The sequence below is a fragment of the Podarcis pityusensis genome (genome assembly GCF_964106645.2).
Source record: "Podarcis pityusensis genome assembly, chromosome: 8".
NCBI lineage: Eukaryota > Metazoa > Chordata > Lepidosauria > Squamata > Lacertidae > Podarcis > Podarcis pityusensis.
This window is the reverse complement of record NC_138033.1, coordinates 33,064,844-33,078,663: the sequence shown is the minus strand read 5'-3', so window position 1 is coordinate 33,078,663 and position 13,820 is coordinate 33,064,844. Positions and strand designations below refer to the sequence as shown.

The 13,820-nt window shown below is 45.6% G+C and overlaps 3 protein-coding genes across 6 annotated transcripts in view; 1 reads left to right on the top strand and 2 right to left on the bottom strand.

The window, feature by feature from the left end:
• Positions 1-2,115: 2,115 nt before the first annotated feature.
• On the top strand, positions 2,116-5,938 carry LOC308484707 (ferritin heavy chain A-like). Of its 2 annotated transcripts, none has more exons than XM_081019706.1 (4): positions 2,116-2,393; positions 3,937-4,083; positions 4,902-5,027; positions 5,567-5,701. In XM_081019706.1, the coding sequence occupies exons 1-4, from the start codon at positions 2,292-2,294 to the stop codon at positions 5,615-5,617; spliced, it is 426 nt and encodes a 141-aa protein (XP_080875832.1). In that variant the 5' UTR covers positions 2,116-2,291; the 3' UTR covers positions 5,618-5,701. The 2 variants fall into 2 exon arrangements, with proteins under 2 accessions (XP_080875832.1, XP_080875831.1); XM_081019705.1 differs by having other exon boundaries at positions 2,118-2,393; positions 5,691-5,938.
• Positions 5,939-6,170: 232 nt separating this feature from the next.
• Positions 6,171-13,820, bottom strand: part of FNDC5 (fibronectin type III domain containing 5) — a 193,438-nt gene continuing 185,788 nt past the window's right edge. The window contains exon 7 of the mRNA XM_081019711.1: positions 6,171-6,432. The gene's annotated coding sequence lies outside the window, so the exon portion shown is untranslated. The remainder of the gene's footprint in view (positions 6,433-13,820) is intronic.
• ZBTB8OS (zinc finger and BTB domain containing 8 opposite strand) lies at positions 7,929-13,365 on the bottom strand. Of its 3 annotated transcripts, XM_081019708.1 has the most exons (7): positions 12,903-13,362; positions 12,088-12,112; positions 10,682-10,803; positions 9,664-9,746; positions 8,975-9,027; positions 8,318-8,354; positions 7,929-8,126 (listed from the first exon to the last, which is right to left on the bottom strand). In XM_081019708.1, exons 1-7 carry the CDS (start codon positions 12,988-12,990, stop codon positions 8,040-8,042), a joined length of 495 nt encoding a protein of 164 aa, XP_080875834.1. In that variant the 5' UTR covers positions 12,991-13,362; the 3' UTR covers positions 7,929-8,039. The 3 variants fall into 3 exon arrangements, with proteins under 3 accessions (XP_080875834.1, XP_080875835.1, XP_080875836.1); XM_081019709.1 differs by lacking the exon at positions 12,088-12,112 and having other exon boundaries at positions 12,903-13,365; XM_081019710.1 differs by lacking the exons at positions 12,088-12,112; positions 12,903-13,362 and adding an exon at positions 11,644-12,067.

Here is a 13,820-nt window from a genome sequence, read left to right as displayed (position 1 = left end):
AATTTATATCCCTCGCCTTTCTGCAACAGCACACGAAAGGCGGAACGAAAAAGGTGCCGAATAAGAGGTGAATGATGCAATCTCAAACCATGACCGAATGCACCCTAAAAACAAAACCAAACAACAAACAAGTTGAAAGCTAACAAGCCGCAGTTGTAAACGCAAGTAGCTCAATCCCAGACTGAGCATTTGGGGGTGGAGGGTGTTTCTCCTCCAGCTCCTCTTTCTCCCCACAGCTTTAAATCCAACCTACCCCGCAACGGTGCTAGGGCAGGGAAGGCAACCTGGACCTTGGCGTCGTTTTCTCCGTAGCATCATGGGGGGGGGGGATCGCGGGGGTCAGTAGGCGACGCTGAACCGCAGCGGGGAGAGGAGACTGTGTCTTAAAGGGGCGCCTTGCCCCTTTAAACGCCGCCCCTGCACCTCTCTCTCCGACGCCCACATCCGCGTTGGGAGACACCCCCCACCACGACCCACGAAGAAAGAACAAGGCTCCCTGCTGCAAGAGATCGGCCCCTGTAAGGCTGGTGGCTGCAGTGTCCTGGTTTCGGACATTTCTCTCCCACTCTGTCTTCCGGGGGGGGGGCGCTTTCCTGGGTGTCTTCCAGTCACTGACCACTCCAAAACCAGCTGAGCTTCTGTCACGCGTAGGGTCCCCGTGGCTCAACCTGCCAGCCTGTGTCCACCCCAGGAAGGAATCCATCTCATTCTGAGCCCCTGGAGTTTGCGAACCCCCACGCACCGTTTCTCTTTCTTGCAAAAGGGACTATCATTGGGTTTTTTGGTCGACAGCACCGGCGCCCTCGGAGGAGGCCCCGAGGGGAAGCACGAAGAGGGTCTTTCCCGCCGACTCCACCTGCCACTTGCCCCGTCGTGGCTGATTCTAGAGGACCCAGCTGTGTGGCTGGCAGCACCTAGTGTTGATGATGGACCGGGACCATTGCCCGGCCACCTGGCCTCCCTCCCTCTCTCCAACACCCGTTGATTCAACATCTACTAGCCAAGATTGCTGTTGCCCATTGGGACCGATAGGGCAGAAGGCAGGGAGCCCAACAGTAGGTGGCGCCAGAGCCAATGACAAGCAGAGCCAATTCATTCTAGTTTTGTCTCTCTCCTCCTCCCTGCTGAGTTTTGCAAAGGCAGCACGCAGACTAAGGAGGGGGAGGAAGCTGGCTGGCAGTGCCCCCCTCTGGACTAGTTGTAAATAAGAAGGCAGAGAGGTGGGGCGGTGTCCCATAAGCCCCCTTGGGCCAGCCTCCACTAGACTGTGTACTTCCAATGTCAGAGGCTTAACAGTGCAAAATAGGTCATTCAGATATCACAAAGGGGGTCATGGGCCACTTTTTTAAAACAAAGAAAGAAACAATTAAAAAACAACAACGGAAAAAACAACCATCGCCATCACTTAGCTCAAGTCTGCAACATAGTCCATACAAACAATGTCTGCATCAATTTAACACAAACACTTCAAAAGCCAGACTATACAACATGTTGTCTATAATGTGGGGTGCCGATACAAAAACTCTCATCTGTAAGTCACATTACTGGCAAAAAAAATGGCAAAAAACTGCCCCACTTGCAATAATACATCTCTGCAGTATTGATTTCTACAGCCACAGCAGGCACTGCAACTCTCCAAGGGTTTGACTTTACCCCCAAAGGCACACTCTCCTCCATTGTTTCCCAGGAAAGAATGCCAACAATATGGTTGTCCTGACTCATGGACTACCTTCTCAGGGGGGCCAGGTGGCTTTTCAGCTTTCTGGGAGGGGATACCAGGAACTGGGTGGCAGGGACTTACCAGGCTGCTTCTGCTTCTCCTCTCCTCCCCTTGAAGGGCAAGATGGTTCTCCAGAAGGGTTTTCCCTGCTGTGTGGCTGGCGGCCAGGGCAGGGTCACCTGAGAAGGAGGACCAGGAAGGCCTTCCATGTGTGGTTGTTTGATGAATGCTGGTGAAAACTCACACCGAGTGCTTGCAGGATCAGCACCCTGGTGTATTTCTTTGCTGTTTCCCTGGCATCAGCCTACCTTCCCAGGTGTCATGGCAACCCTTGTGCCACACTGCAGAGTCATGCTCTTGCCTGCAAAAAGGTCATTAAAGATCTGAGTGACAGAGGACCTCTGTCTTCCCTGCTGAATGGTTTCTTCCTGTGTCCTGACCTTCTTGCTTTGAGCTGAAAGGCCAGCTATGGTGGCTGGTCAGTTACTGTGGAAACTTTCAGGGTGCAGAGCTGGATCAGCCCTTTAAGAGGGAAGTATTTTACTTGCCAGTTTAGTGTTGAGCAATAGATATGAATTCCCAGGTGCAGCAGAACTACCACGTGGACTGTGAGGCTGCTGTTAACCACATGGTGAACCTGGAGCTCCATGCCAGTTACGTCTATCTTTCCATGGTACCTGCTTGCTTTTTCATCTCTCTTGCGCTTTGAGGGAGCATCACCAGAGATAAGCCCCTTTGCCTTATGAATGTCAAATGGCCTCGTGTGTGCCTTTGCAGGGGGCTGAGAGTTGTGTCACCCAAGTCTGTTTTAAGTGAACATTTAATGGGGCTGGTGCCAAAAGCACCACTCAACAGTGGCTGGTGCTTGGTGGGGTGGAAAGCAGAGAGGTCAGCAGCAGGTGGCGCTAGAGCGAATGTTAAGCAAAGCCAACAAACACTAGTTTTGTCCCTACCCTCCTCCCTGTTGAGTTCTACAAGGGCAAGAGTGAGACTAAGACTAAGGAGGAGGAGGAAGCTGGCAAGCAGTGCCACACCCTGGACTGGTTCCATGTCAGAAGGCAGGAAGGTGTGGGTAGTCTGAGAGCAGACCGAAGTTGGCGTGGCAGTGCTGCATTCGCCCCATGGACCAGACTCCACTGGCATGACAGCTGGTTGGACCTGGTCACACAGGAAGGCACAGAAGAGAGCCTGCAGACAGGCAGTGATTACCTGGAGCAACAAAGATATCTGAAATCAGGGCCACTGTAGTCATCATGCAGCTACCCTCTCACTGGCATTGCCTGTAAGCACATGGTGGCAGGGGGCATGTTGAGGGGGGGGGGGTCCAGCAAGAGTTGGGGAATCTCTTCAACATTGGTGTTGGCCCACCCTGAGATCCAAACACAGTTTTTCCCATTAACCATATTTGCAACTCCCACAATTTTAAGCAAAGCTACTGTTGGTCCCCAGTATGGCAATTGTTGTTGTTGTTGTTGTGTCCGACTTTTCGTGACCCCATGGACCAGAGCACACCAGGCACTCCTGTCTTCCACTGCCTCAGGCACTCCCATTTCTTTAAGAACTTGCCATAGTTTGCTGTGGTTGACACAGTCAAAGGCTTTTGCATAGTCAATGAAGCAGAAGTAGATGTTTTTCTGGAACTCTCTAGCTTTCTCCATAATCCAGCGCATGTTTGCAATTTGGTTTCTGGTTCCTCTGCCTCTTCTAAATCCAGCTTGCCCTTCTGGGAGTTCTCAGTCCACATACTGCTTAAGCCTGCCTTGTAGAATTTTAAGCATAGCCTTGCTAGGTGTATAACCTTGCTAGCGTGTAGTATGGCAATTAGTGTCCCCTATTTCCTGTCACGGGTCAAGTCAAAGTGTAAAGGCTGATGCATTTTCCTGGGCTGCTTTAGCGTAACAGCCTTGTTAACAACAGGTGCATCATAATAAAGACTGAACAGTTTTGCCAATATTGACATTGATTTATAATTCTTAAGATTTTAAGAGACCGGCTGGAATTGTCAGAAAATTCTAACACTTGCCAATGGAGTGTTCTCAGTGAATGGTCAAATTTCATGCTCCCTTCTATGTTTTAGCAGCAAAGAACTAAGAAAGCCGCCAGGCACCTTTGCCTAAACCTGATCCACAGATGGTTGAAACAGCAGCTAAATTGCTGCATAGTCTGCTTAATTGTTGACTGGACTTTTCTGTTTTTCTCCCCCTCCCTGACCTCAGTCCTACTACTTCAGCCGTGATGATGTTGCCCTCAAGCATGTAGCTACATTCTTGAAAGAGGAATCACTCAAGAAGAGGGAATATGCAGAGATGTTATTGAAATACCAGAACAAGAGAGGGGGGTGCATTGTTCTTCATGACATTCAGGTGTGTGATGTCTGCTTTCTTGATTACAGTAGCCAGCAATTGAGGCAAACTAGTCCATTCCCTGTGGTGCCACAATCAGGGCATCCGCCTCTGTTTGGTTTACCAGTGTCTGGATGTCTATCTATATGCTTGTATCTTTTATTTTATTTTGCTTTTTAAAATTAAAAAATAGTCTTTTCACATGGAATAAACATACTTTAAAATACAATAAACTAAAACAGTATCAGCAAATCTCTTGTTCCTTGGAAAAAGGTGTAACAGCAGCTTGAAGCTGGAACCACTACTTAGAACCCATTCATAATGTATTTTAAAGACTGTAATCCACTAGGTCTTTCCAGATGTTTCTGTGGGGCTGGGCAGGTTGTCTTGACTGATGGTCACATCTCAAATGGGAGATGGATGGATTCTATATGTTGTAAAAGGATGAGGAACTTATCTTGCCCTTGTCCTGGTTACAGACCACACCTGAGCACATACCATAAGTCTATTGTCAGGCTTGTTGCAGATCACCAAAATCTAGCTATTTCTAAATGAGCGGCTACCAGCAACAGTGCCAACATCGCCCAATGAGATAAATGTTGATTTGATTCATTTATTATTCCTAGCAAGGCTAACAAAGGCATTGGATTTATATTACAGATTACGTAATCTGATTTCTTCAAAGACTGCTGACCAAAAGCAGAACACCTTGTCACAGCACCACCAAAGATGTAGGATGTCTATCTATATGCTTGCTGACACTCTCAAAGAACTCTGATTGGAAATTAGGGCAAGGAGTGTCTTGCTAACCCAATTCTTCCTCGGCCTCTCCTTAACAGAAGCCGGAGCAGGATGAGTGGCAGTCCAGCCTTGAAGCCTTCCAGAGTGCCCTGCGGCTGGAAGGAAACGTGAACCAAGGTCTCCTGGACTTACACAGGCTGGCTCTGGAGAAGGAGGATCCTCATGTATGTCACCTGTGGTTAGTGAGCAAAATAAAAATAAATAAATGGGTAGACATTTGGGGAGAATGGAGAACCCTGAGAAGGCGCTGAAAAGCTCATTCTAGTCACCTGGTGCCCTCTGGATTTTTGGAGTACAACTTCCACCAGCCTCCAGCCAGAATTGCCATGCAAGTCTGGGCTGATGGGAGTTGCAGCCCAAACCAACTGGAGGGCACCGGGTGGGGGAAGGCTACACTAGAATCTCTAAACAAAACATGTAGACCAGGAGCTGGGCCAACATTCAGAGACAGGCAGCCCCCTTGGAAAGACCATTTCATATTCTCAAATATTGGCTTGAGCCAATGACAGCTCAGGCAGAAGCCTTTCCCAGCCACACTATGATAATACACAAGATCACTTTCATGAGTGAACTTGGGCTCTGGGCCGTTGAGCATTTAAAGCAGGTGCTTCACCCCTGAGCTATGAGCCCTCTGCTCACAGCGCTCGTCTTATCTAGTATCAAAGCCTTTGAGCATTCAAAGTCTCCTTTTTTTCTGAGCTAGCAGATCCCAGATGTGATGAGGATGATCTGGGTTGGGACTCACCACCAGTGACTGTTTCAAAAGAAAAAGGAATCGCAAGCCCTGAGCAATTCTTCTCCCTCCCTTGCTTGCCTTCTCTGTGCAGCTGTGTCACTTTCTAAAGTCTCAGTTTTTGGAGGAACAAGTGAAGGCCATCAAGCAGTTGGCAGACCATCTATCTAACTTGAGGCGCCTGAGAGTGCCCCAGGATGGCTTGGGAGAGCACCTCTTTGACAAGCTCACCCTGGGGGCGTGCAGCTGAAATGGCAAAGGACATGCCCCAAATCAGTGGCTGTTTGTTATACACAAAGCCCTTGCAATAAAACATGGATGTCAATTGAACCCAATCAGAAAGGGGTGTGTATGATTTTTTGTGGGGGGGGGGGTATGTGGGACCTGCAAGATAATGTTGTGGCTCCTTTTCAGGAGCCCAGCTAGCCATGTAACCATTATTATTATTTATTATTATTATCAATTAAATTTATATTCCACCCTATACCTGCAGGTCTCTTGTTGGAACTTTCTATTCATTACTTCTAATGCAATAATATTGCCAACCAATAAAACTACTATATGCACACAAGTATGAACTTACATTTTGTAAAATGGATTTTATTTTTATATGTTTTTTAAAAATAGTTCTTTTAAATTAAAACCAAGATTCTCCTTTTTCTGTCATTTACATAAATAGAAGGGTGCCTACTCCAATCAATACACCAATGACCTCACACAATTGTAGAGCTAAGTGAAACACATCAAAACTGAAAGCACACACAGATTAACACAGAGTACCACTCTGTCTACACCTCTTAGGATGCCTTCTCTTCTTACATGCAGCCATCATCAGCCTAATGCCCACCAGCTGAACTACAAGGCCTATCAGCCTCAGCCTGCAAGGCCATGCTAGCTGAGACTGATGGGCGTTGACAAAGGCTGCCTTCTAGAAATATTTTGTACCCTCTCCTGACAAAAAATGCTGGATTTTTATCATGGTGCAAAGGGGTGGCCCAGTGTAAGACACCTGCCACCAAGCTATGCTCCTCTGCAAGCCCCATGAAACAAATGCTGCTTATAAGAGACTGAGACCCATTGCTTCAATCCCAAGGGGTGTGTGTGTGTGTGTGTGTGTGTGTGTGTGTGTGTTAAGTCTGCAATTCAAGTTATGTGTGTGTGTTCATATAGATTGTCAAAAACAAATGCTGCTCCTCGGGGGGGGGGGCATTTGTGTGTGCGCTCTGATCTTTAATTGTGGTTAAGGCATTGGGAGTGTGGCATCGACTGCGAGGCTCCCTTTCCCCCAGCATGCATGAATTCCTTTCTCCATACCATGGTTTGGTTTAACCAGCAGCAGTTGGTGAGGCAGTGCAGGTGGGGTATCTTGGTTCTCCTGGCCTGCCAACACAGCAGGTCGCTGTGGAGAGGGGAGGACTGAGGCATAGGGAGCTTGGATCCACTGCCATGTGCCACACCAGACCAATCTCCCCACACCTCACCCTTTGATAAGCACCAGCAACCTGCTGTTAGGAAGCCAGCCAAGCAAACGTGCCTCACCAGCCACTACAGCTCTAACCATGGTGTAGTGCAGGCACCCCCAAACTCGGCCCTCCAGAGGTTTTGGGACTACAACTCCCATCATCCCTAGCTAACAGGACCAGTGGTCAGGGATGATGGGAATTGTAGTCCCAAAACATCTGGAGGGCCAAGTTTGGGGGTTCCTGGTGTAGTATAATGTCTGAAGCAGCATTAATCAGAAACGCTAACCAGGATTTCTTTTGTAACCCTGTTCTGGAACAACCTATCTGCTAGGGCAAACCATAGTGTTGTTGTGGGAACATACACATGAACAGGAGAAGAGGAAGCCTGAGAGGTAGGCTTCTGTCATCTCCTAACCGTGGTTGAAGGTGACTGGGAACATTATGACAGCATCAGACTACTGTTTCAAATGGCTTTGTAAGGGGAGAGGATTTAGGCTAATTTCCTGGCAACTTCTCACTGGAGGAAAGCAGCATTTTATGGTGGGTATTTTACAATGGGCTATAAATGACAAAAGAAGCAATAGAAGAGGTAGTATTATTAAGACAGAAGAGAGTGAGTAGTCTTAAATCCCTGCATTTCCTGTCACTAAGGAATATTAGTCTCCCACCAGAGTAGATAAGGAATTAGAATCCAGCATTTAAAAACCACATTATAGGCTGCAGTACTGGATCATGCTTGGGCTGGTAATCAACACATGGACACCATCTTTTCAATGCTTCCTGCTTGATGCATCAGCCTCAGTAACACACCAGAGCTGGACATTACTCGGGAGTCTTCTATTCAAGCTGCTACATCCAACCTGATGCTCCTCACCACTTTGGTTCATTTAGCCCTCTGCCGAGTCATTTCCAGGAGGACAAACAGTTCGATTAGGATGTACAGATAAACCAGGGTGATGCAGTTTTTTGTGGCACTTTGTTTAGATATCAATAATGACAAAGACCTCGGGCTTTTCATCCTCATGAATCTGCATTGCTGAATAGGTTATAGCTTTGACCTCTGTGCCCTGCGGGGGGAGAAAATAGACTATTTGAGTTGGCCCAGAACAGGAGTTTAGGAGCTCAACTGCACAATGATAGGCAGAATCTCTGGTAGGTCTAAGAATACATGAATGGAAGGGGTGATTTGTTAGTTAAGCCTGATTTGTCTCTGGGCCTCTAGTACTCAGGAAGGAAGACGACAACATTCATAACATACCTGGGGATGCTTGGGCAAAGAGAACTCTTCTCCCCACCTTAAAGAGGGAAAAAGGGTAACGATTATTACAAGATTACTGAATTATGTCACAGTGCAGGAAACCCCTCTGGTCATTTTACGAAAGACACGTGGAACGATGATGAATGTTGAGGAAAAGAGGAGGCCATTCTGGCACCCCTAGCAGCCAGAATGATTTCCCACCCAAGAACCTAGAGAGCTATGGCATACAAGGCTCTCTACTCCAGTTCCCAAATGGTCCATACCCAGGAGAAAGTGCAGGGATCCATTGGGATCCACTGTCCCACATGCTGAAGTGTGAATCAGGAATTAAGAAGGCCAAGACAGCTCCTGGCATCTTCAAAGGCCTCCATTTCTTCTTCAGAACCAGGGATTAGTTTGAGCCCTTACAGCAAAGCAACATTGCCAAAGCAGAAACATGCATTCTCTTTAAAGAAAGCAAACTCTTTGCTGTCCCCATCCAGGAAGGATCCTGGAGGGGCCCATGGTGAGAGTAAGTGGGGAACTAAAAAGGCTCCTGGCACATGCAAAAGGACACCTGGTACACTCGCCATGGAAACTTTCACACAGAGCCAACACGTCTTGACTCCCTGGCATTTCCATCAACATTTTTAAATGGCATGATTCCACTTAACTCACCCAATAGATCTTATTCTGAATCTTATTCGGTCAATGTGGAGCACTTTAACCTCCTACAAAATGGGGGAGGGGAACAAACATACAATTAGTTGATTTCAAACAATTTAAAACTTTCACATAGCTCCAGTAATAACTGGAAAAGGTACCAGGTATTTCAGTTCCTTGCAGAAGTATAAATCCCAACCATCCACACAACCTCAAGGCATATGAAAAGCAATACATTTCAGTAGTCAAAGGAGCTTCTCTTTGTCTGTATAACAATTTCTTTCTCCCCATTCTAGCATCTTCAACTTCGCTTATAATCTAACTAGTTTTGCAAAGAATTTCCAGAACCTCAATCTATAAACTGTAAGCAAATTGCAGAGAAGTTCACCACCTGCTACTCTGAGGAACATCATTTCCCCCCCTTTTCTGTTGTTGATTATCAAGCCTGGAGAAGACTTCTGTGAAAGTTGAATGCTGGCTCCCTGCTTTATGATTACAGTTGATGCTAATAAGGACAGTACAATAATGTTCCTCTTTATGTTTTTTCCTTAGCTCGTTAGTTTCTTGATGCTACCTCAGAAATTAATGGATTCAATACCTTGGCAATGCAACAACATGTGACCAAACTGTGACACTGTGCAGAACACAATCCAATAATTGAGAAATATCTCAAGACTGTAAGGAGGAAGAGAGCAAACACTCACCCTGGGAATGAAAAACTCATTGGCGCTGAATTTATAAAGCCACTCATCCAGAAAGTGGAAGAGAAGAGACAGCATGTCATGTCCTGTTGGAGAGAAGGGGGGGGGGGGGACGGACGGACATATTGGGAGCTTTAAGGTGCAGGACTCCCTCCAACCCAGGTATGTGTGGCAAGCCTTCCTAATGACAGACAGATGTCAGTGTAGGCTCAAACTCCCACTCAATTCCCCTTGCACCACAGATCATGGCTCAGCAAGAGATCAGAGAGCCAACCCTTGCGTGGGGACAGATAGGACACCTCACAAACCATGGACCGTATCTTTAGGCGTCAGGCAAAAATGTTTTTCTATAACCAGGCCTTCAGCTTGGGCCAATTAACATTCTATGTCTTTTTTAATGTGTTTGTGGAAGGGGCGCGTGCGTTATTGTTTTGCTTTTGTTTTTATTATGCATTTTGTGTTCTCATTTTGTATTTTTATGCAGTGAACTGCCCTGTGATCTTCGGATGAAGGGTGATAAACAAATTTAATAAAAATAAATAAATAAATGTCATGGGTTTTTTTGTTGCTCTGCTTGCCTCTGAGACTGAACATCATCTGGATAGCTCAGTTAGTTAAAGCGTGGTGCTCATAATGCCAAGGCTGCAGGTTTGATCCCCGTAAGGGACAGGTGCATATTCTTGCATTGCAGGGGAATTGGACTAAATGGTCCTGAGGGTCCCTTCCAACTCTATGACTCTATAATTCAAATTCTATGATTTTAAGCTGAACTTTCTGCTTGCCTGTTTCCTGCTTGCAAAAGCATCACCGTTTATACTTACAGGCCTGCTATGCTAAGTTTAAGCAGTCCAGTTTCAGTGAATCCTGAATAAGCACAGGCCTCAAACTATAGGGTGTTACTCTGTTATAAATGTGTTTGGGAAACAGCAAGTGACAGTTATGCTGGCAAAATAGTAAAGATAATAATTTGCCACTGTGTTTATTAATCTGTACTGCTGTACATCTCAAAGCAACACCTTACCCTCTGCTTCCACCTCTACTGTGTCCAGAGGTTCAACCGTCTCTGTATCCGTCATGTACCCAAACATGGCCATGGCGCATTGTTCAAATGCTTCTTCCAAGGTATCTCCCCATGCATGTAACCTAAAAACACACACACATTACAGGGCAGTAGTTATAAGCAAAAGATGAGAATGTACAAGGGAGAAACTTGCACTAAATATAGGAAAGAACAGTTGGCTCCACTTCCAACAAGTTCACTATTTGCAGTTTAAGAATTGTCCATTCTAAGGATCTGCATATAGTAGTTACCCTTGAAAACTTTGTACTTGGAATTTATGAATTCCTAGCTTCATCCTCTGCACAACTAGGAACTTCCTTTGTAGGTGGAAAATAGAGCAGCAGGAACATCCAGCACACAACAGAAGGTGTGCAGCATCAATCCCCACTTCCCCATACTTGTTGCTGTTGGTGTTTTCAATAATTGTGCTAAAATACGAGCATTGTCGGAATGGGGGGCCTGTGAGAGGTAATCTGCTGCAGACTCTAAGAAATCTGGTTTGTCATTTCTTGCACTTGGCACTTTTTTGGGTATTTTTTCTTATTACCATAGAGTGATAGCAAAAATCCAAAGCAGCCTTGTGCTGAAATACAGAAGCCATGACAAGAAAACATAACAACGAAACTCTAGGCATACATCTCGTTTAGAGGAATTATAGATGGCACACCATCCAACCTACTTCACTCTGTAGCAGACAAGAACTGTGTAAAGAGGTAACGCACACACAAAACTCATGAGTTAATTATATATGTTGCCATACTTCCCAGCTCTTGGCAGTTTTGATGAACTGGATGTTGCTTATATTATTATATGGAAAGGCAATATACAATTTGAAAATACTGACAACACTGTTCCCCAATTGAAATCCCTGAGGCTTTCGGGTTTTCTCATATAACCCCATCTATTGGGATAATGCCAGATACCTTTGAAGAAAAGCTGTTGATTCAAGAGGTAGAACGTCTGCTTTGCACAGAAAAGGTCCAGATTTCAATTCCTGGCACCTCTTGGGAAAGCCAGGAAAAGTCTTTCTCTGAAACCCTGGAGAGCTGCTGCCAGTCAATGATCGCAGATGCACCTGAGCTTAATGGACCAAAAATCTGACTCAGCAGAGGACAGCTAACCCATGTACCTAGGCAGATTTGATGTAAGCAGCACGCTTGTGCTTGTTTATACAGAAAAGATCAGTTGTGCTATCATCAGCAATGGGGAGAATAACTGGTGAAATATAGTATTACCAGGGTGGGAAAATACATGCATTATGCAACTGAGGAATATTTCCCCCTTAAAAGACTATTTGGGTCATTTTGCTTTTTGTTTTGCCTTCTCATTGTCCCTGTTAGATTGTAAGTTTATAAATAAATACTTACTGCACATCAGCAGTATGATCCAGATCTAAATAGGGATTAAAAATATGAAAAAAATATGAAGCTACCTGGGGCAACTTAAAATAATTTATTCAATTAAAAAAAGGAAAAAAAGAAAAGGAAAAAAACAGATCTAAAAGACCAAGGTAGGGAGAATAAGCAGTCAGAACAAGAATATTCCAAACACAGTAAATTCATTTACACGTACAGCATAACATTACATCGCAAGAAGCTGACGCTTCTAGAGTGAGGACAGGGGGTGTAGCAGGTTCGTGTCACCAAAAAGGAAGTTAAGACAAAGTGAACTGCACAGAAGTATATTAAGCTTCCACAGCAAGCAGTCTCAGATTTTATTTTCGAGAGCAAAACTTCGCCTTGTCTGCCAAGTTTCAACACGCTCTCCTAGCCTGGGGAACAGCAACGCTTTACAGGAGGGCAAAACTTTCAGCATGTTGGACAAACCCCAAAGTGACAGTCTGGGTCCAAATAAATAGCATTGCCTTGCTAAAGATTTTGGTTTATTTTCTCCTACAGACCCAACAGAGCTACGCTGTTTATGGGTGTGCGGAGCCAACGCTGTTGCTCCAATCCGCCGCCCCCCTCCCACTTCTCTCTCCGGGGCGCAATACAAGACTCCGGAGAAGAATCCCACCCCGCAATGCCCCGCAGCCTGTAACCGGCACCTTCTTTCCCCGCCCCCGGTTCAAGATGTACAGACACTCGGTTTGTGGAAACTCTGGAGCTGAGCCCAGCGCTGCATTTCCACCAAAGAACTATAAATCCACGCACAGACTAAGACCGCTCAGGAATACACTCACATTCATACTTCTTATTGAGAGGCGGGTACTTCGTCTTAACGATTTTCTGGTCCTCTGTCAAGTTGTAGTCCCGGTAGTTATCTGCCATGACTTGCTGCTTTTGCCATGCAAAATTCAATTCACTTCCTCCTCTTAGGACAGAAGAGGCGAAAGATGGCCTCCTTCCTGCCTAAACATGTCAGCCGCAGCCAAGCCCGCATTTAAAGGAACAGTTCCCTTCATTATAGATCTATCTGTATCATATTTGTGTATCTGTATCCATGCTGCTTTATTAGTACTTCCCCCTCCCCTGAAAAGCGGCAATTTGAAATTTTGTGCTTTTAATTCTTAGACCTACACATCAATCTGGCAAAAAGACAATTAAACAAGATGCTCCCTTTTCCTGAGCTATACTTGCTATTTTTAAAGGAAACATTCAAACCAGGGCTGCTGTGTGTCCTTCAACAGCTGACTCCTGTCAAGCAGAAATTCATTGGGAGCAGCTTTTCCTGGCATATATGCCAGTGCAAGGGCAGGGAAAGCTTCACCTGCTGGATATCTGCCTGGCCTTATACAGCTGCGAAAGGCACAAGTGTGGCCTAAGAAGAAGATAGTTGACAATCCTTTGGTTCTTTTTTTTATTGCTAGCGTAGTAACGGTGCCATAATTTTAAGGTTGGCATGTGTATATTAATTTTTTCAGTATGCTTTCATTCCACCCTCCCAGAACCATAGAGTGGAGTTCAGGATTCTTCCCTTCACAACCTGGTTATCACCACTGTAAAATAACCAAGGCTGAGTGATGGGGACTGGCACACCATCACTTAAAGGGAATTTGGACCTGGGTATCATCAGTCCTCGTTTGACACTGCTGGAACAAAGCAGTGCACAATGCATGATCACTCTTTTTTTTAATAAATAAAAATATATTAAGAAATAT